This window comes from Protopterus annectens, chromosome 2.part1, assembly GCF_019279795.1.
Source record: "Protopterus annectens isolate FY-2018-M chromosome 2.part1, PAN1.0, whole genome shotgun sequence".
NCBI lineage: Eukaryota > Metazoa > Chordata > Ceratodontiformes > Protopteridae > Protopterus > Protopterus annectens.
Genome location: NC_056729.1, coordinates 46,142,310 through 46,164,929, shown reverse-complemented (window position 1 = coordinate 46,164,929; position 22,620 = coordinate 46,142,310). Strand labels below are relative to the sequence as shown.

General features: G+C 39.6%; 1 protein-coding gene across 2 annotated transcripts in view; it reads left to right on the top strand.

The window, feature by feature from the left end:
- LOC122793959 (alpha-2-macroglobulin-like protein 1) overlaps window positions 1-22,620 on the top strand; it is a 621,161-nt gene that overhangs the window by 61,834 nt on the left and 536,707 nt on the right. For both annotated transcript variants that reach the window (XM_044062013.1, XM_044062014.1), the window contains 4 exons: window positions 9,748-9,800; window positions 10,068-10,088; window positions 10,844-11,012; window positions 11,193-11,277. In XM_044062013.1, coding sequence (XP_043917948.1) covers window positions 9,748-9,800; window positions 10,068-10,088; window positions 10,844-11,012; window positions 11,193-11,277 — 328 coding nt within the window. The remainder of the gene's footprint in view (window positions 1-9,747; window positions 9,801-10,067; window positions 10,089-10,843; window positions 11,013-11,192; window positions 11,278-22,620) is intronic.

Genomic DNA, 22,620 nt, shown 5'->3' with positions numbered 1-22,620 from the left:
ATGCTCTGTTGCATTAGCATTTCCCAACCTTTTAATCCATAAGTGGTCTAAACAAAAATCTCAATTTCTTTCAGTGAAGACAAGTTGTACCCAAGGCTTAAAATTTAAATCTGGCAAAAAATAGTGCTTCAAAATTAGCAAGTCAATTGGAAGGATATACAGATCATGTATGGGATTACTGCCTGCTTCCCTAATCCCCCCCCCCCCCCAAAAAAAAAGTCACTGCCTATGCAATTCTCTGGTGTTAAATTGGGATAAAAGCAATGGTTCAAATGGCCACATTCAAGTATTTAAGGTGACTGCATATTTCAAGTGATGCATATTCATAGCATGCCTACTCAATCCTAATCCCCAAAGGCAACCAGCTGTATATGTGCTGGATTATGAGGAAAGTTAAAATTGCAATAATGTATTCTACTTGCTGCTGCCAGGCAGTACACTGCCCCTACAGGAGCCACAGAAACTACTTTAACTGACCTCAGAGGTATACAAAAAGGAAAGGAGGACACAATCCCCAAAGCCCACATAACCTATGGGAAATTTATGTACACCAACATCTGAGCAGGGATGTTTTAGAATATTTGTGGTTGAGGGCAGAGGCCATTATCAGTTTTATCCTAACAGGATCCTATCACAACTCTATTCAGGCTGGACTGCAATCAGAATTTTTTCCTCAACCAGAAACCACTTTTTTGGGGTCCCCACAGTCTGATTAAGGGAGCCCCCTGCATCCATTTATGCAGTCTGGGGAGTGGGGGCCACCAGATACCAAAAGATACAAGTGAATGCTGACATTTTATGCCTACATTTTTTGATACCCAGAAGAATGCTTGTCCCAGCAGTATTGTAGGTATGCATTGATAAAAATTGATATTGCGCATGCATGCACATGCTAGCAAATACTTGGTACAACACTAGTACTGCTACACGATCAGTGAGCGATGTTTAGCAGTCAAACAGCAGCAGGAATAGGTCATTTTTATTTATATTTACCTCGCTGACTAATGGCTATCACTATCCCTGATTTCACATATTCCTGATTTTTGCCTCTTGTCAAATCCAGTCCATTTTTATACTTGTCTAAAAAAAGGCACGTTTATGTAAGATGTTAGTCTAACTTAAGTGAATAATATTTAAAATGTGTTCCTCAACTTTATCATGCTATTTTTATCCCTGAACAGAATTCTTCAGACCTTGAGTTATAGTAGCAGTTATTCTGCCAGTATGTATAAAATCCCTGAAAAAGGCACCATCCCTGCTGATTAGAAGCATCAGCTCTTAAACTCAAAGGTTTACACCGAGATTGGTCACCCTAGGTTGCTGATCTATCTAGTGCTTACTTTGCTTATGTTCATTATAGCTTTGCCCTAGCAGGGTCATATCAGTCTTGTTTAGGTTAAAGGGTGTAATCAAAAATTAATACATTTTTTCTATTTTCCTCAAACAGCAACTTTTGTGGGCCCCCACACAGCCAATGATTAAGGGGCCCCCTGCAGCCACAGCTATTGGAGTACCTAATGCTGGCTTTGTTAATTTTACTGAAGATTTCCACCAATCTGGCTTAACTAGGCCAGGGGCATTGTCATTGGTTAAATATTTAAATTGTAAAGCTTCTTGACATAATATTGCTATTTTAATGATCTCAGTTTAAGTATTCAAGCTTGCTGTACTAGCTTTTAGCAGTCTTGTTACCAAATAACCAGATAACTTGTAATGGTTGGGGGCCCCCTGTGACTGCAGGGTTTGCTGGTGCCTAAAGCCAGCTATGCTTCCTGTTTTTTGCTGCGGCCTGTTTAAACCAGTGTACTTGGTCCATTTGACTTCAGGTGACAAAGTTAAGACTTTATATAAAAGATTACTGAGCAATCAAAAGTTAGCAGGTAAAGGGCTATGAGGTTAAAGGTTGGTGTGATATGTATCCTAATGTACTCCCCACCTCTGGAAACTTAAATGATTAGATGAAAGTGTTCCTAAATTGGAATAGTAGCCTTAAATTTCATGTTGCTCTCCTGAAAGCTGGATAGGACTTCTGAAATGTTATTGGCTAGGATTGCAAGTCTGCATGGTAATAGCTTTATAGATTAATGTTAACCAAGCACTGGAATTGGTGATTTGGGTTGGGTGAGTTATCTCTAATTTTACGGAGGGGGAACTGGTTCACTCCACTGTAATGCTGGATTAGTGTGATTGTATGCTGCACAAGTAATGTGAGGCAATGATTTAGGTGGACTCTGGTAAGCTGCAGATACACTTGAGACCATAGTGGCAGAAGGTGGCCGTCCAAAACTTGTTTTCAAGGGGAATTGGCCTAACCAGCATGCAAGATTGCATCATGTAAAAATGCATGCTGGTGGAACTCTACAGTGATTAGCCCTGTTGCAATCTTCCATCCACCCCCCCTACTGGCAGCTGTACTTATCAGGTTGAGTAAGGAAATTGGCAGAGGCAAAGAGCATGGTGTAGTAAGTTTAGGAGTTCAATCAGACTACTTTTCTGAGACTCACCTTTCTAAAGATTTTGGTAAGTAAAAAATGCAAGTCTGTTTAATGCCAGATGGCAAACTTTCATACTTGCTGATCAGGAAATGTATGATGCAAATCTAAATGTTTTTGGGGATTAATGCAATTAACTGTCTAGTTTTTAGATTACACTGATTTTGCTTTTCTATATAGCAAAGTGGGTGAGAGGGGCTAGCTGTGCTGGGAATAAAACTATCCTGTAATTGTTTTCCCCCTGACTTGGTTTCTTGTTTCAGTATAAGTAATGAAATGGGGGAAGCTATTCTTGCAAATCATGAAAATCTCTAGTTCCTCAAGTTGAAAGAAAGTTGTGGATGAAAGCAACTTGCTGCCTTGTCATTTTCTTGGCTTAGTATGGCTTTAGGGGACTAGTGTGCATTAATTTGAACTTTAATATGTGAAACCAGCAGATTCTGTCCCTGACTTCAGAGAACATCCCCAACTTTTTGTTAATCAATGTTTTACACTAAGCATGCGAGATGACTATCCTCAACTACATAGTTTTTGGACACTATCAATCCTATTTATATATATTTTTTTAACATTTGCTGACCGGGAAAGTCAGACTAGGTTCCACAGATCTGGTTTTCAGCGGTGGCCCAGAAGCATGTCTTTAGAATGTGGGAGGAAACTGGAGTACCCGGAGGAAACCCACACGAATGTAGGGAGAACATGCAAACTCCACACAGAAGGCACCACAGCCAAGAATCTAACAGGAGAACCTCTTGCTGTGAGGAGACAGCATTAACAGCTGCACCACCATGCTGCCCAGTAGTAGTAATTGTCAAAGACCATGTTTCCTGTCTTGCCCCCCCCCAAAATTTATTGGAGTGAAGTTTCTCCCTTAGCAATGCCATGGTTGCTTAGCACTATTTACCAAATTTGGGGTATGTTGGCAGGGGGCTTACTCCTTGCGGGGAACTAGCTTATCTATTCCATAAGGTTAATTTTAAAAGGTATTGTGGGTGAATGCTTAAAGATCTTGCTAATTTACAATAGTTTTTTGATGTGTCTGCATCAGGTATCTATGTTCTGCTAACATTGTGCCCATTAAACTGTGGGATTTATTCCCAGACTCATTTTTGCATCTATTGGGACTTTTTTCCAGTACCATCAAATCTTATGACACCTCTGCAAACCTACTGTGCTCTAGCTGCTTTGCATAAATATGCTTTGGTACACCTTTCCCCTCCTGTGTGAGAAGGGCAAGATGGAATCTGTGCAGCATAAGCCTGGTCTGTTACTGTAATGTGTACTATGTTGTGTATGCCAGGCCATGATCAAATGTGCACTTCTGTGCACTGCAGAAGCATAGTGGGTAGCTCTAGGTCCGGGTGTCCAACCTTTTGGCTTGCTGGGGCCGCATTGAGTGAACAGAAATGGTCTTGGGGCCGCATATAAAATATATCATATAGTTAACACTTTTGTTGCTCTGGAAGACCACAGTCGACCTCCTGGCTGTACTGTAGGTGCATTTGAACAATGAATAAATGCCTAATATTTGCCTTAAAATTCTAATTTTCATTCTAATTCTCTAATCTAACAGTTAACTCTAACGTGTGTGTGTGATTTTTTTTTTTTTTTTTTACAAATTCACTACAGCACTAGCATTTCTCACTGGGAAAACCATTCCAGCAGTCCAGCTACGTAAAATGTCAACATCAGCAGTCCTACAATACTATAATCCACAAAAATAAGCCAACAAATTTGCAATAAAGTAAAGAATTCACATTACTGACTTAATAAAACAATTCTGAATAAGCTACAAGAGGGTCTCACCCAAACAAATAACTGGTGCCAGAAATATGGCCTCAAGCTAAATGCCAAAAAATGCATCATCCCCTTTGAGGAGAGTGTCCCCACAAATTATCACATCAAGAAGTGTTGTAACCATGCAATCAGTCATATGGTACTTGGGCACCCACTGAAAACAAAAACAGAACACCACTGCAGCCAGAACGATGTAAAAGAAACGCAATTTATTTCAAGACCAAAACAGCGTTTTCGCTTCCAGAAAGCCAGAAGCTTCATCAGCAGTTGAAAGGATTAAAACCAAATGCATTTAAAGCAAAGTAACTGGCGCTTGTTGACGACATCACCACAAGCGCCACAATGTTGCTTAAAGGGGCAACAATGAAACTTAAAAGGGCAACAATAACAAGGAGAGCGGGTGAAAACAAATGCATAGTATGCCCTGTAAAACTTATATAAAAGAATAAAAACATTCTAAATGAAATGTGAAGCTAAAAAGTTGTATATAGTAAATATAAATAAACAAGAGCAACTAAATGTACTACTGCATCGGGTTTATCACATCAATAAGTGTTGTAACCATGCAATCAGTCATATGGTACTTGGGCACCCAGGTTGATACAAACCTGATTTTGACCATCACGTTGTCTCTGTTGCAAGGAAAGCTTTTTACATGGCCCACTTCATTAGTAAGTGCATCTCATCCAGGGACAAGGTCATATCATCCCTGTATTCTTCCTTTACAAGAGCCATTATTGAGTGCAATGCCCCTTTTGGCATGTGCCTCAGCAAAACACCCTGCCAAAACAGACTACAACCATTTCTGACAAAGGTCAAAGGACTAAGTTCACTTAGTTATCCAAACAGACTAAAAAGCTTCTTTCTTTCCTCTGTCTCTCGCTGGTCCCTATAAATTTCATCAATGGCTTGCTTTCCAGGCTAAGAAAGATCCTGCCTTAAGAGACTTCCTCTACATCAGAAATACTGGTTATACTTAAAATGCTCAATACAAAGACCACAGCCTTCACTGCAACATAAACGAGCCACTTTTTATGGACAGGTTCTTGACACAAAAACCTTCAACTTCTGTAAAAAGCTCCTCTCATTATCAAACAATGTAGTTTAGCAACACAATGGCTGGATGGATAGCCATAAATGTCTTTGGGTAAGTAGCATAGCCTTCATCAAACCAGATCTAATATTGGTTACTGAAGTCTAGCTGCCCAAGAAGAGGGGCATGTTTAACTAAGAATTCCATTTGCAAAATTATATTCAGTATACATATTAAATCTCTTACGCACACGCAATAAAGCCCCTACTTGTAAAATAGGGAACCCCAGTAATCACATGACACCCACTCACTGAATGAAATTGTCTAGAAGTCAAAATATCTGAAAAAAAATCGTAATCGAGATGGCTTCTTCCATGTAATTTCCCACCACCAAAAGGACCATCAAATCAACAAACAACTGCTCAGCAAAAAGTAAATCACTAAGAAAACCATAAACTATAATGCTACATACTGGTGTAAACCTAACTTGTGTCGATCCCCTGGTTTATCCATACCAAAAGATTGTTTCAGAGCTTTCTCCTAACCTTAAATCATTGATATTTGCCTTACTGTAATAACTGTAAAAAAATGATTTTAAGTTTATTCTGTACTTCAATAATTCTCACTGTTAAGAGATGTAATCTCTGCCATACTGTATGAGTACTACATCCATATTTTGTTGTCTCATGTATTGTATTATATTTTGTTGTCTCATGTATTGTATTATATTTTGTCTCGTGTATTGTATTATATTTTGTTATTTTTGGAGCTTTTCTCCCCAGGCCTCCACTAAAAATGGACCTGTGTCCAGTCAGACTTTCCCGGTAAACAAATGTAAAATAAATAAAAAATAAACTTCCCTCCAATCTAAAGCCATTTGACATTCAGACATTTTAATTTGTGCAGAAGTTACTCAGACTGTTTACTGATCTGTAATGCTGACCTTCACTTTTGAAAAAAAAAAAAAAAACAAATTCCCAGACTTTGTCAGTAGCTCAAAGTGTAGAGGATTATTTATTGTATATATAACTGTTAAATTGATTACACACCCAGAAACGCAGAAAAGTTGTGATTATGTAAACCACAGACTGCTGCAAGAAATCAGTCACATTAGCACTCTATGCTTATGTCCGAACAGATGAATCATACCTGTCAATTCCAAAAGAAGTAAGTAGCTTAAGAAGGTTATTTGCAAGGTTACATGGCAGTTTATATTGGAAATAAGCAGAGATTAAAAAGGCTCTTTTTCATAATTATGCCTAAAAGTCTTCCAAGGTAAATACAACTTCTGATTTAGTATGGAACCATACCTCTCAACCTTAGAGCAAAAAATCTGGACAAAGCAAAAAATGAAAGTGGGACACAGCCCCAAAAATAGTTATGTATCAGACACCATTGAAACAACTGTAGCTGCAAACATTATACATCACTTATAATCTTACTATTTCATCATTGTCAAACATTATATGGCTCATTCAGTCATGCCTTTTGCATCAAAGAAAACCATGCTTTGAAGTGACAAATGCATTAAAAATAATAAATAAAACACATTGCGCCAACATCCTGCAACTTCCTAGGGAGGGTGGCCCTAATGGTTAAGGTGTTTGCCTTAACAAACACAAGGTGCAGGGTTTGAGTCTCAAGGGATAATTGGCTAAGCTTAAAATGGCTTGCAAGGGCAGTTAGCTTAGTACTAACCTATGAACCTGCAAGCAACCACAGAGCTTTCACTGAAACTAGGGCTGCTTGTTTCCCCAGAATGACAGCTCTCCCTAATTAAGTCTACCAGTATCTGGACTACCTGAAATAAATTAAATTATGGCCTGTAAATTGAAAGTATACTTTGTTTAATTAAACTATATTTCTAAGCCCACTTACTATATTTTTTCAGTAACATCCCAATATCCATTTCCAGGTCACTTTACAAGACATTGGCTGTTGTAGACTTGGCATCCTTCAGAACCCCACAGGCCCACGCTAATACATTGTCCATTAAATGTAAATAGCCATCCACTGTAAATGGCAAGAAGCTGCGTACCCAAGTATTGGGTTTTGAAACAAAGAAACATATTCTCCAGTCGGTAAGTCTGTCTTTAATCATCTAATGCTGCAGCACTCCCAACGCAAGCACACACATGCGCACTAAAATCCCCAACATTTAAAAAATGACATTGTGCCCACTTGATTTGCCAGTATTGATCCGCCAAAGCCATGCTTACTATTGTCCAGTCTATCACTGCTTAGAACCCACCAATGAAAAAACAGTACTGGGTGCTTTTTTGTACATCTGAAAAAACAATACAACTTTATATGCTACAGTCCTACATAGTCGGTCCGCTGCTGTCTCATTCTTACTCCCTGGAACTGCATTACCTTGGATGACTACTTTTATTTCCTAAGCAAAAGACACAAATTGGAAGATGAGGCACAAATTCAGACATTCTTTGAAAATCCATACAGTTAAGAGGTATGAGTTCATGTTCAATACAACACTCTTCCTGTCAGGAAAGCCACAATTTAATGAAAGTGTACTCTTAATGTATGATATATTTGTGAGCTAACTTGTTTGTGTTCAGTAGGTAGACTGATCATTGTTAGCCTCTTTGTGCATGCGCCTCTCTGTCATGCACACATACACACACACTTCTACTTTCACGCACACAATTCTGCTTTCATGCATGCACTCACTCTGTACTTGCCTATTAACACAGGTAATTGCTGTCCCTTTCAAAGGCAACAGCGGCAAATCCATACAAGAGTCCCTCTTTAGCAAGAACGCGCACACACACATGCACATAGATTGTTCAGCGCAAAATAATGGCGTAAACACACTGACCCTTTTCTGGCTCAAACAAAACTAGAAGGGTGCTTTGGCACATGCGCACATTGACAGTGTTACAGGTCACGGGAGCGAAAAACACAACAAAGTGTTTTGGGGTACGTGTACATCGATGTTGCAGTTAGAGGTAGAGGGCCACATGGAAGAGCTCTGAGGGCCGCATGCGGCCCGCAGGTTGGACACGTCTACTCTAGGATGCTAGATGTTTACACAAACTGGATAAATCCTTCTGCAGTTTTAGGAAAGATTTTCCTCTGCAGCAATTCCTCCCAAAATTGGTTGAAGTAGAGTGAAGACGGGTGTGGGGCAAGTTGCAGGTTCCTACAAAGGAGTAGCTACTACTCTGAAATAGTAAGCATATCTCCTTAAATCAAGGTGACCATTTCATTACAGGACCTAAATTGGGACATTTGGGCCACCCAAGGAAACCAGGTCTGCAATCCTGTTCTCCCAGCCGTGATGGGAGTGAAGTGGAGAGCCGCCATGTCTCCCACCAGAGCCAGCAGGTTGCCCTCCTATCCTTCACCTGGCACTGTGGGGATGCCACTCAATGGAACCACCAGGAGGCTCAGTGATGCCCTGCCTGCCTTGTCTGCCTGCCTGCCTTGCCTTGTCTGCCTGCCTGCCTTGCCTGCCTGCCTGCCTTGTCTGCCTGCCTTGTCTGCCTGCCTTGTCTGTCTGCCTTGTCTGTCTGCCTTGTCTGTCTGCCTTGTCTGTCTGCCTTGTCTGTCTGCCTTGTCTGTCTGCCTTGTCTGTCTGCCTTGTCTGTCTGCCTTGTCTGTCTGCCTTGTCTGTCTGCCTTGTCTGTCTGCCTTGTCTGTCTGCCTTGTCTGTCTGCCTTGTCTGTCTGCCTTGTCTGCCTTGTCTGCCTTGTCTGCCTTGTCTGCCTTGTCTGCCTTGTCTGCCTTGTCTGCCTTGTCTGCCTTGTCTGCCTTGTCTGCCTTGTCTGCCTGCCTTGTCTGTCTGCCTTGTCTGTCTGCCTTGTCTGCCTTGTCTGCCTTGTCTGCCTGCCTTGTCTGCCTGCCTTGTCTGCCTGCCTTGTCTGCCTGCCTTGTCTGCCTGCCTTGTCTGCCTGCCTTGTCTGCCTGCCTTGTCTGCCTGCCTGCCTGCCTTGTCACTTAAGTTTAGGATCAACATGACACCATAACTGAGCTCACTACCTCCATCTGCTATAGAAAGGAGTTGAACAGCAGACAGTGGATGAGGGGCAAATGTGCTTTTGTAACCAGTTTCTAATTTCTAACTGGGTTTTCAGCTACTGGCTAATGAAATTTTACTTTACACAACTAGTCCACACTAAAGCCAGGCATGTAAATGCTCCTAGTTCAGTTTGTAGTGGACCTAATTTATTACAGTAATGCTTTTTCAATGAGTCACTGGAGTAACTTTTTTTTACTGGTAAAATGAGGCTTACTAGTACACTTTGGTGTGCAGACTACATTTACAATGTGCACATGCTTGCAGTTTCAGATATTTTCAGGTCTTCTAGTAACTGCATTTTAAAGTACTTTCCATCCAGATTCCAGGAAAGTCTGACTTATTTTTGATGGGTTTCAAACTAAACTTTTTTTTTTTTTTTTTTTTAGTGGGATGTCGCATTGTTACTTTGGACTTTAATTTCATCCCTCAGGGTGTGGAGGTGAGTATTTCCTTACATTTTACTCTGTTGAAAATTTATCTTTATCTTTAGTGAACTATCTGGAGGAGTAGTGGGGTGGCCTGACACCAACAAAGTATCTCCGACTAGTTTGTATAAATGTGCTAACTTTCTCTGCAAATTATATCCTAGATGTAAGACATGTAGGTAACGAAATGCATGGACTAAAATCCCTAGTCATGTGATTTAAGTACAAGAGCTGCCTTTGATCTGTTGCTGCCACTAAAATATTTTTTTTCTCCTTTTCAGTATCCATTGATTGAAGTGGAGGTTAGTACCACTGCATGTTTTCTAATGTGTACCCTGATGTGATTGTTTTCAGACATACTTTTTTTTATAGTACTTGAACTGCCATACCTAGCTATTTGAGAACCAGAGTTATTTGGCCTACCACTTCTAATTATAAACTGAAGACCAATTAAAATGAAATGCTGCCTTTAAGAATTAAATTAGATTGCCAGAACGAGCAATTGAAAATGGAACATCTTTCCACAAAAATTTGTATACCAGAATAGTTCATAATTACGGAATATATAAGAAATTCAGGGAAGGGGACCTGACAAAACATTGCAATGAAATGGTATCGGTTTAAAACCTGGATCCTGACTTTTTTTTCCCTATAAAACTTACCCGTGCAATAAAGTACCTCTAGTAAGGGAAAGCTTTCCCCATGCAGCTGCATATTTTTTATTGCAGTGAATTTGCAAGTAACCTAAAATATAATTTTAAGGTAGTTGATAGACATTCTGTCAGTTTTGTTCAAAATACTGATCATAGCACTTCTACTGAAAGTTTTGAATCTCTTAATTTGGAGCCTTTCCTTGCAATAGGAATGCAATATGATTATGCCCAGCCAAAACCAAACAAAATCTAAAGTATCCAGTATTGATTCCAGGTATACCTATGAATTCAGATTGGCTGACTCTTTTTTTAGCTTGTAAAATTGCATGATTTAGTAGTGTTTTGGACAGGTAGAATTCTGGTGTAAGATACAAACTCTGGCTCATGCTTTCCTTACTCCTTAGGATGCTGAAAGAAATCGCATTGCACAGTGGATTAATGTAATGCCAAGTCAAGGTATAGCGGAGATTGCTTTCCATTTGGATTCAGAAGCAATGCTGGGAGAGTATACAATCCACATAAAGACTTCAGCAGACCAGGATATTTACCAGACCTTCACTGTTGAGAAGTACGGTAAGAGTCTATACTCTGTTCAGACCAATGCAATGCAAAATTTCCCCTCAAGGTTGGTCTGAGTTTTTCATGCGTCTAAAATCAGAATATTATCTACTTCTACTTTATACAGAGCAAAAGTAGAGAGCCAGCATAATTTGCTGAAAAAAATTTATAATCTGAACATTCTTTCTGTTGCAGTATTGCCAAAGTTTGTGGTGGACATCAAAGCTCCTAATGTAGTAACTACTCTGGATTCTGATTTTTCCTTCTCTGTCTGTGGCAGGTAAGGCTCGTTTCTATTACAGGTAAATTAAGTGGTTACAGTATTTTCCAAAAGTTATGGAACTCAAGACTTGAGCTTTGTAAGAACCTATTAACATTTCCTGCATGCCTCCTTGTGCTTTGTTATTGAAGCACTAATTCTATAAGCAGTGCTAAACAGCAAGTGTGTTAAGTGCAGAAGTAAAATCTTTCTACTGAACTATCTTTTTGCTTCTGGTGTAAAATCAATTTTTCTTTCTGCTAGAAATGGTTTGGCACTGCAGGTTGTCAGAATTCCTTCCACTTGAGATGGCTTCTTTACAGGAAGGTCACTGCCTCAAATTCAGTATCCCAGTATGCAATAAGCCTTCATTACTATAATCGCATCGCATTGACCTTTGCTCAGTGCTAATGGCATTTTTGAAGGTGGGACTGTTTGCCCAGAGTTCCATCTGGTTACAGTTGCAAATAAGTTAAGTTGCCAACCAAACTGGGTGATCCTGCAAATTTCACTCAAGCCATTTGATTACTTTAGCACTTCCTGCTGAAGACTCCATTGTAATTGCTCCTATATGGTTAGTGATGTCTCACTGCAGTAAAGCATTTTGCTACGAGTAAAAACACAATTTCAGCTGTGACAGCATAACTTACTGTGGTTTGCATGAGTGAAGTATTAGATTTGATTTTAAATTAACAGTAAAGCAACTGCTTTCACTAGCTTAGTTAGAAACAGGAAGCCTGTCTGGCTTCAAACTAACTCCTTAAGGTCTGTTTACATTTCTTATGCCACATGTCTTACTTCAATTCCCAAAATTAAAATTAACGCAAGTGTGATTCTGTTATGTGCTTTTGGGATGCATAGCCCCAGTCAAGTTTGGAAAGGATGACTTCTCATTCCTCTTTATAGGAGGCTTAATTCAGTCTTAAGTGAATTGAAACTGTATGCAGGTACTGTGCAGTGAAGTTGGTAATACCACTGGGTGGGTACAGTAAAATGCCTGTGTATTTGGAAAGTGACTTGGAGGTGGTCTGTGGTGGATCCAGATGAGTTGCTGATAAACATGTGCCAGTTTAATAACTATTCCAACATTTTGTACTGTGGTATATTTTCCTGTTCTGTGGTATATTTTCCTGTTCTGTGGTAATGAGTAAGATCCTTGACTATCCTTGTTTATCCCTGCACTTCAAAGGTCTGCAATATAAAAGCTAGCTTTATCCAGAGTTGTGAACCTACAAGCACTAAACTGTCAACTGATCCCTAGAGCTTAAATCTAGCCTGTTTAGTAGTCCTATTTGGCCTGGTCCATCAGTTCAAATGGAATACAGTATTGCTGTTCCATTTTCCATAATTTAAATTACCCCCTTTTCATACACTAACAATTTACAATTTATGCAGAATCTCTGAGTTTAGTAGTTGCCTTTAATTTTCTAGAATTCAGCAATGACATGAGTGAACCCACAATGCCTCTGCAAATTAGTGTGACCTATTAAATTTTCATGCTCATTCTGGCAAATTTTGGCCTATTGACAGTCTTCCTTAGGCAAAACCTTTAAAACTGAAAACCAGCTGTTTTAACTAGAATGCTTTGCTGTATAAACCATTGCAGAGACGCTATGGATGAGGTCAAAGAAACTAGTAGAAATGCAACTCACTGTGCAGTTTAATAGGAGTGTAAAAAGTATTTGATTCAAACATCACCCATTCAATAAAGAATATTTTAAAGGGCAGTAGAAGTGTATAAAGGAGCACATAATAGAAAGCACATGTGACAATGGAGATGCTTCATTATTTTACTGACATTTTGATTACTGGGGAAAGTCTAAATGGGTAGAACATTTTCAGCAGAGGTAAGAGAAGCTCCAAATTACAAATCGCTTCAGAATTTGTTATCCGAAGTAAAACCTTTGCAGTTTAAGATGTGAACATTGGTTAAGAATTTATACAAAGTATCTAAATTTAAGTTGGTGTAATACAAATAGAATTGCAATATGAAGTGAGGAAAAATAGGCTCTCTACATAGTATGAAGAGAATTTGCTAGCAGTAAGAAAACTAGTAAGGAGGTGTAAAGAATTGAAAGGTACTTCACATTTAGGGATACAGGTTGGCCTGGTTTTTAGCAAGAACACTAATGGGGGAGGGTGGGTGTAGACCCAATTTTGTCATGTATGCTTTTTCCAAATATTACATTTCTCTTCTATTTAAATACATATACGTACAAGGTACTTGTATTAAGTTTCAGCCATCCAAATACGATATACATAACATAAATCAATGTTAGGGTAACAATTGTACAGACTTGTCTAATCAAGCTGCTCTTAATGAGCTGTAAAACGGACGTTTACATAAAGATAGTATACAACATATTGAAAATGTGACTTAAACACTGCAACCAGCTATTCTAGTCTACCTAACTAATCATTCGGTCTTGTACAAACTATGTACAATATAAACATTGATGTCACCTTAATGTTCATCTTGTTTGCTATGACCTACACACTTATTGTGATTGTACTCTCTCTTTCTATACTAGTTGTCTTTAAGTTGTCTTTAGTTTCCCTTGTGTAAAGATAGTAAAGTCCCTTGTTCATAAATAAATTTTGTCCTAGGAGTTCTAAAAGCGTTTTCCTGAGTTGTTTTTGGCTTAAAATAACTCTCCACAGTTTCAATTGTAAATGTAAAATCCAATATAATTCTAATGACAACTCAATGTCTATTAAATATCAAAATAAAACTGGTAAGCACTTTCATTCACAAAGAACTACAGACCTGGTTTTGTCATACAATTCGCATTTATAGTTCAAGTCGCATAACCCAAAACATTAGCAGTGTTTTAACCCTTTTTTACATAATACTAAGTTTTCCATGTCATTCATACTTGGATATTCTTTCCAGTTAAATCCACTTCTGCATCCCATCTCGTCTGCATTTAAAACTTGGTCAATAACAGTAAAACTAAAACCCACTAACTCTTGACAGTTAACATTTCTTGCTAAGGCATTAGTCCCATCCAGTTTTTCTACTGCCATCAGATGCTCATAAATTCTGCAATGGAAACTATGTATAGTTCTTCCTAATGTAGAATCAATCGCAAGAATTAACAATACTAGGTACGCAATGAATTTAGACTTGCAATTATTCCCCTTGATATTAATAGCAAAGTCCCGAGCCTTTACTATTTTATTCCCCAGTACCAAAAACTTGCAATTGCAGTCTTCACTTCTTGACATCCCATTATAAGTAATAGTATTACATTGCTTTTGGTTTCTAAAAATTCCTTAAGACTTTCCCTTTTGTCAAAAAATAGGTCTATTGTATAAAAAGGCACTTGACTCTTCAAAAATTTCAAATTTGTGATCTGCTTAATACTGTACACGTCTACTGAATTTTCCAATATACAACTGAGACTAATCTACTCCTTCACCATTCCTTTCAACATCCTTTATTGTCCCCATCTTCCTCATGGCTTTAATTTCATCGCTTGCTTCACTTACCCCAATAAGGTAACCCCTGATTAATTTTTTTTCTTAACCTCTCACATTCTTCCAAAAAAATACTCAATCAGGGAGTCTATTCCGTCAAGCTGATCAAACACAATATTAAACTTCACACTGTGCAAACTGCTATATTCCAAGTAGCTGTTACTCTGGACATTTTTTTTAAATTTTAACTAATTCCCCCCTATTGTACAGTCAGATCTAGGTAATTTGCACTAATTCTACTTCTACTATTAAACTTTAGCTTGTAACAGAATTTAAATATTCAGAATTTCGACAATTCGACTCAGAGCCTTCCCATAAAAAAACAAGTTATCAAAGCACTTGTAAAAATAAATATTGCTAGCAAATGTAGAATTAAAAATTCTTTCCCAACTAGTCAAATTAGCATAGCTCAGGGCCACAGCTTCCCCCATAGCCACCTTTATTTTTTTTAAAAAAGCTATTGTCTAAGCTAAAAAAAATTGTAAGACAATATTACATTTAAAGGTTCAGCCAACAGACTAATCTCATTAAAATCAGGACAACCCCTCAGCACTCCTGTAATCTGAGGGCAGTAGAAAAACTGGATGCAACTAATGCCCTAACAAGCGATGTTAACTGTCGAGATTTAGTAGGTTTTAGTTTTACTGTTATTGACCAAGCTTTAAATGCAGACAAGAGATGGGATGCAGAAGTGGATTTAAACTGGAAAGAATATGCTTGGCAAATGAGGCTGAACACAGGTGCCGATCCAGGTATGAATGATATGGCAAACTTTAAAGCAGTCTTATGTAAGAAGGGGTTAAAACACTGCTAATGTTTTGGGTATGTAACTTGAGCAAACTAAATGTGAATTCTGTATGTGCGGCAACCAGTTCTGAAGGACTTTAATGAAAAAAGCACTTTACCGGTTGTGACTCAATAATTGAGTGTTCTATTGTCATTCGAATTGCATATGAGTTTTCTGGCTTCATGTAATTTGCTGGCCAATAAGTACTTTATAGCCATTCCTTTTAAATTCTTTACATGTGATTTTACTTCTAGCTAACCAATTTTGGCCTATTAATCATATGCTCATAGAAATTAGGGAATATATGTAAAATTGCCATTTCCCATGACATTTGGTGCATCCCTTTTCTAACTTGGTTCTTAATGGACACCACAGCTTGTAAACATTTTTTACAGCTACAAAAAAATATGAAGGTGTCAGCAACACTCTTGGCATGGTACAATAAGGGGAGTGGTGGGATTAATTTTACTAAGTGGTGTGATGCATTTTGATCAAAATTTGGGTATGAATTAGTTTAAGGGAGTTGATTTCAAAGAGTTCAATAGCAGCAGAGTTTTGTTAATCTGATCTTTTTCTCTTCCCAAAATTTGAAATATAGAATTGCATCTTTATATCTAAGTTTTGTTAATGACATTTTAGATCTAGACAATAGCAGGTTAATTTGCTATAGCTGCACGTCTTGGTTGTCTATTGACATTCATAGTAATTGTTGATCAGGTATGTTGGTTAATTTATGGTATTGTAGCTTTTATTTCAAGTTTGTAAACTGAAACTTGATGTGGCATAGGTCCCATACAGTGATTTTTTTGGATACTGATTCAGGTTTAATATAGTATTTAATATTACGATTAAGGTGTACTGGCTGTCCCAATACCAAAGTATCTTTAAGATTTGGGGAGGCTACCAGCTTTTGAAATTAACCTTAAAATGCTTTTAAAGTCTTAAAATTTAGAAAGGGTAATCCATTTTAATACATAATGGATACCATGCTTTGGACTGATCAAAATCTCAAATTTGTACAATTCGAGTTTTTGAAATTCAGGTAGGCCTAGGCCCCCTTTGTATGGGTAATGTTAATTTAGTGCATTTTCTTTCACTTTTGGATGCCAAATACACTTTCCTAGTAGTGTTTAAAGTTTGGAGAAGCTTTTTGGTATTTTGGATTTTGGCATGTATCCTATGGTCCAAATATCCCTTCCTGATCAAATGCATCTCTGCTGAGGATTGTGGTATTCCAGTGAAGGATCAAGAAAACTTTGTTTTTCTAAATGTGATGACTCTTCCAAATTGGGTTTGTATTGGAGTGAATAAATGCTATATAAGCAGTCCATCTTCAAGCATGTTTTACTTGTGCTACAAAATGCTTAACTCCAATTTTACTGTATTATAGGTGGTGAATTTGTACTCAAATTGGTTTCTTGGTAGTGTGATCATGTGTTTACAGCAAGTACACTCCTGTCAGACATGGACACAGGACAATTTTGAAAAGGCGCACAGACTGCATGAGCACACTAGTTGTAATCTGGAAATTCTCAAACAGAATTCTGTAAGATCTGCATGCATTGGACCTGGCATTTTCATTTTTCGTCTCCAACATCCCAGTTTTGGTTGAATTTGCCTTTCACTCCAGCCTTCCATGTAAATGTTTGACAAGTTATCTTGTACCTGAGGGGGTTGGCATCCAGGACTGCTCAATTCAGGCCCTACAGTAGCTTGATCTGTTAATAGCATCTGGGTCTCAAGATTTACAGTAACTTCAGAACAGATCTTGGTTTTACTTTAGCCCAAAGATGGTAAATGCAGCCATTCGGTTTTACTATTCTGAGAAACATTGACACGAATACCATTAGGAATGCCCACTGGAGTATGTGCATGACCCTTGCACACAATGAAGAGGTTTGCCAGAGATGACCCAACATAGTGGTACCCCAGACTTTGCCAAGTTCCAGCCTTATTTTAAGTTATCTGTATAAATTCCAGACAAATAATTTATACTGGTTCATGGGGGTTTACTAAGCCAGCTATCACAAGGGCCTTGAGCCTAGCCATGCATCCCAAATTTCAGGTTCTGCTGCCATTGAAAAGTGTAAGCAGGGGCCTGGAGAACTATTTACAGGCTGCCTGTGGCCATTAGAGGCATGGGTACCAAACTAGCAAACTTCCTGTTTCCCCATCCAGTTGTCCAAGTTTTACTTTAATTGGGTTAGGGAGGAGCTTTGCTCCCCATTTGATGGTGGGAGGGGGCCAGTTCCAGAGACTGGATATTCTCTGGGATACATGCTTGTCACCTGTGATACAAGTAGGACCTGCTTGAAAGGTTTAAGCCTTTAGAATGGGGTAATTCTGGAGCTCTTGCAGATGAGATCAGTGGGATCTGACAATGCCTTGTATGCCAGATCTAGATCTCTCCTCAACAGCCTGTAGGTGACAATACAAGGATGGGGCCTTGAGGTTGTTTGCAGAGAACATGTTGCACTCGATATGCTTCTATGGAGAGTCCAATTGAATATTCCTGTTTAAGTACATAACAAAGGAGTCATGGTCGGAATACAGTGTAATAGGCCGGAATACAGTGTAATAGGCTTCTTGGACCTAATGTCATACATTTTAAGCAGTGCAATATAGAATTATTTACACATTGCTGTGGACATGTCATGGTCAAAGGCTAGATTACTGTCCACTACTGGCTCAACTTGGTGTTAATATGCTAAGTTACCAGGGTGGATGACTTCACAAAAGATACTACTGTGCATTTCTTGGCATTAACTTTAGTCTATGGCTTTAAGTTGGTTCTCCCTTTTTGGAGAACACTTTCAGTGGGATTACATGAGTGCAAATTTGTAATTATCTGCAAATTTAGTCAGCCAGAGGCCATTGAAACTGACTTCAGGGAAGTGCCAAAAGGCAATCCCAGGACCAATCCCTGAGGGACTCTGTGACTGGCCACATTGTAGAGGTGGCCTCCCCAGTTTTAGCTTCCTGGGTCAGTTATGAAACTGTCAGCTATCCACCAGGTGACTTGAGGATTTGTACCAGATGTCTTAATACCAGAGTTGGTATTGTCAAATGCCAAAGGTCAAGGTAGGCAGTGTGTGAACCATTTTATCTTCCATTACTCTGGTGACCTGCTCAAAGTCCACCAGGTTAAGTAGGCATGACCTGCCCTTGACAAAACCAGATATTTTTACCAGGAAAATCTGACTTGGAACAAAGCCAATTTTCAGTGGAGGCCTGGGGAGAAATGCTCCAGGTGTATGTCTTTATGGGAGGAAACCCACATGAATGCAGGGAGGACATGCAGACTCCACACAGGTACCCCCAGCTGAAAATCCAACTAGTCACCTTTTGCTGTAAGGTGACAATGCAACCACTGCACCATCTGAATTGGGCTGGGTCCTGTCTGAAGGTTTGCTATGCCATTACAAATTTCCATTCCATCGTTTTGCATATGAGACTAGTGAGATTTGTGGGTCTAGTTTCCAGCATCTGTAAGTGTGGCCCACCTTGTGCACAGGGATGGCTGCTGCTCTCCATTCATTTGGCATGAAGCATGTTTGGAAGATGGGGTTAAATGGCAATTCCAGAGGGCTTGTCATGTTTCATGCTATGCAGAAGGCATTGGGATATTGTCTGGACCCACTGATGGTGTTCTTGGGCCTTGGAGCACCAATAACCTGTTCCCACCATCAAAATTCAGCTTCCCTGGTATTTCCTGGGGGAAGGTTGAGGGGAATAGAGGAAAAGTTGAAGCTGAATTCAGCCAGTAGGTTTGCTGTATCTGGCTCAATATAGGTGGCTCCATTTATGAGCTCTGCACAATTTTGTATTGTCTTTGAGGTTGTGATATGGCTAAATGCCTTGTTTGTCCTTGTTCTGGGAGGCCAAATTTACTTAAGTCTTTTTTCAGTTGGAGTGTATCTTGCAGAGTGCTGCACCTCCTAATGTTGGCAATTTTCTTCTGTTCTACAGCCTATTGATGCTATTCCAGCAGGTTGGTTTAAGTTCTGTACTTCCTGGTGGGTACAGCTGCCTCTGCAGCTATTAACATGCTTATATAGGGTTTCTGTTCATGGGGGCTTGAGATTTTTAGGTCATTTAATAACTTGATATAGTTCCTAAATATTCCAGGTTTGGCTGGGGTTCCATGTTTCTTGAAGGGCATTTTGTAGTCTGATCTTGCCAGAGAAGACTACACTAAGGGGTGTGCAGTATGGTCCCTTTATTGGTTAGGGCAAGATCCAATGTGGTTGCACCCCTGGTTGGTGCACTAATCTAGTCCAGGGATTTTCACAAAATCCAGGAATTTCGGTGGTTGTATGTTATGGTGTTGTATAGGATTCCTTATTTAATAGTGGGGAATCTGTCATCCATGTATATTGTACTGGGTTGGATGGTGAGTTTCCAGTAAGTTTAAATATAGGATATGGGTTTTCTGGGTCATACAGGGTTACTTATAGGCTGCATGAAGTGGTATTGGTTTTTGCCTGTGGTGCTTTTGAGCATGGAGAAGCTCAAGTGCAGTATCCTGTTTTGACCAGCCTTTAGGTATATATTTGATGTACATTGACACCTCCAGCTTTAGTCCCTGTCTGTAGTAGCTGGTCTAAATGTGTGGAGTGCATTATAACCTTGTGCTGTGTGGCTTGAAACAATGTTGGGACTGCAGACATCTGCATTCTCTAGGGTGAATAGAGCTTCAAGGGAGTGGAGTTTTGTTTGGACTCCTTGCATTGAGCAGTGATACCTTTTTTAGATCATCTTGGTTTTGATTTACTATGTCAGAAGTACTTTGTTTGGCATAGTCTCCCCATAGTGCTTTTTAGGCCATGTTTTAGATAATTTAAAAAGGCTGGAAGGGAGAGGTGCAGACAATCCCTGACAAAAGCAGTGTGGTCTGTTGCAGACAAATATTGCATGACAGCAGAAAATATGCAATTACTCTTCTGTTTGTGTTGTGGCATCCTCCTTGGAGAAGGTAAAAGATCTGATAGTCAAATGACTGGGACTTTCTCCTTACCCTGGCAAGACTGGCAATCAGTTTGTCTCAAATGACCACAACATTGGATTGTGCAGTGGTTTCTTATTGGCTTAACTGAGGCTCCTTGAGATGTGGCTGTATGTATTAATGTCTGTCTTTTCTGAAAGTGGGTTTAAGGTTGCTGAGGTTATTGTGTAGCTTATAGAATGTCTTTGGGTTTTTAAAGCTTTCATTTAAGTGCCTCAGCATATGTGGGTTTGTCTATGAACTGACGTCTGTGTGCAGTACTGACAACCTTGACATTACAACTGCTTTTATTTAATAGCTTTGCCTTCATTGACACTGTCTCCCATTATCATTTTGAGAATTAACTGATCCTCTAACCATGAGGCAATTTCTACACTGCCTCAGGATGCCCATATCCACCAAGCTGGTAACTTGAGTGGGAAAGTTCATATTCATGGCAACAGACCCTTTTTATTACAGTGAGTGAGAATATAAAAGGCACTGCAAAATATTAAGGGGAAACAAGACCCTGAAATTGTGGACAAATCAAGCAGTGCTTGATAAATTTCATTTGTCAAGAATGATGAGGGAAGTTGCTTGAATGACCTGCTAGTGCTAGTCTCCCCACAGCTCCACTCTGGGATATAATGCTCCTTTACTTCCCTTTCCATGTCCTGCTGACCCACTATGTGTGCAGCACTGCTTACAGCACCCAACAGCCAGGTTAACTGCCCTGCACCCCTCCCCACACACTATGTACCAATAGGTCACCTGCTAAAGACCTAAACATACCAGAGAACAGCCAAACTCCCAATTAAAGAAAATGAGGTTAATCTCCCTTTTTACCTGTAAGCGCACCTACTGGGTTGGTGGAAAGTGTTTACTCAATCGCGCATAATTCTCAGTTTGTCCCATTCCATCCCATCCCTTATCAGCCACACTGCTGCAAACACTGAAGCTTTATTGTCCCAGACATGCACATCCCTGACCCCACTTCCTTTGGACAGTACCCAAAAACTAATTCCCACTATTTAACTGCATAGATTGCTTTGCCAACTGGTCACTAAAAGCACCTCTGGGGTACTCCTACTTTCAATTGGCCTTCTGCCCATTTTTTATATACAGCCACTTGTGTGCACTGCTGGTACAGCACCACTACCCCTAAATTTATTTTGAACAATAATCCAACCCCTCTACCTCCTGACCAGTCGCACCAAAACCCCACCTGCTCCCTACCTAATGTCATTAAATCAACTATGCTTCTACAAACCATGCTCACTCTTTACTTGCACTCTCCTTGCTCACCTTGCATCTTACCAAGATGACTTAACCCACTCTACCACTTTCACTGTACTACGCACCACTAAGTATCCCCCTCTTATTCCAGTTACACCAAATCAATCGACATCCCAATGCATCCTCCACATTATCTCACATGCAACTTTCAAATCTCCCTGAAATGTGCGAGAGGTAGCAGGACCCTCTAATTATAAACTCACTAAACTAGGTATAAATCCTATGTCACAAGATGGGTTGCCAACTGGCTCCCTGACAGAGAACCCACACTGAAAGTAGCGGACTCCAAATCGGGCTTCAGACCAGGTACAAGTGGAGTACCACAGGGTTCAGTCCTGGGTCCTCTCCTGTTTGGCATCTACTTTTCTAAAGTACAGTCTTTGGCTAATGAAGCTTCCAGATGACTGCAAACTAGGAGCCATAATCAACTCCTATGTGGGCATCCTACAAAAGGGCCTCGCTGAGACAAATACCTGGTGTCAAAGCCATGGCCTCAAGCTCAATGCCAAAAAGTGCATTGCCATCCCCTTTTAACTCTGTAGCCATGAACTGCAACATAAGTGATAGTATATTTAAGTGTGATAAGAGACATTGGGTCATAGATGGACAGTAGTCTCCTTTTAATCCTTTCACTGCAGTAGTCAGGAAATCCTACATGGCACACTCCCAGGTCATTGTTCCCCTCAATTCATCGCTTGTTGCACCCATTATAGAGTAAAACACCCCTTTTGGTATGTACCTCACAAGACCTCTACAACTGGAAAGGCTGCAGAAATACCTTCTGATTACTGGCATCAGATGCCCTATGCAGACTGTC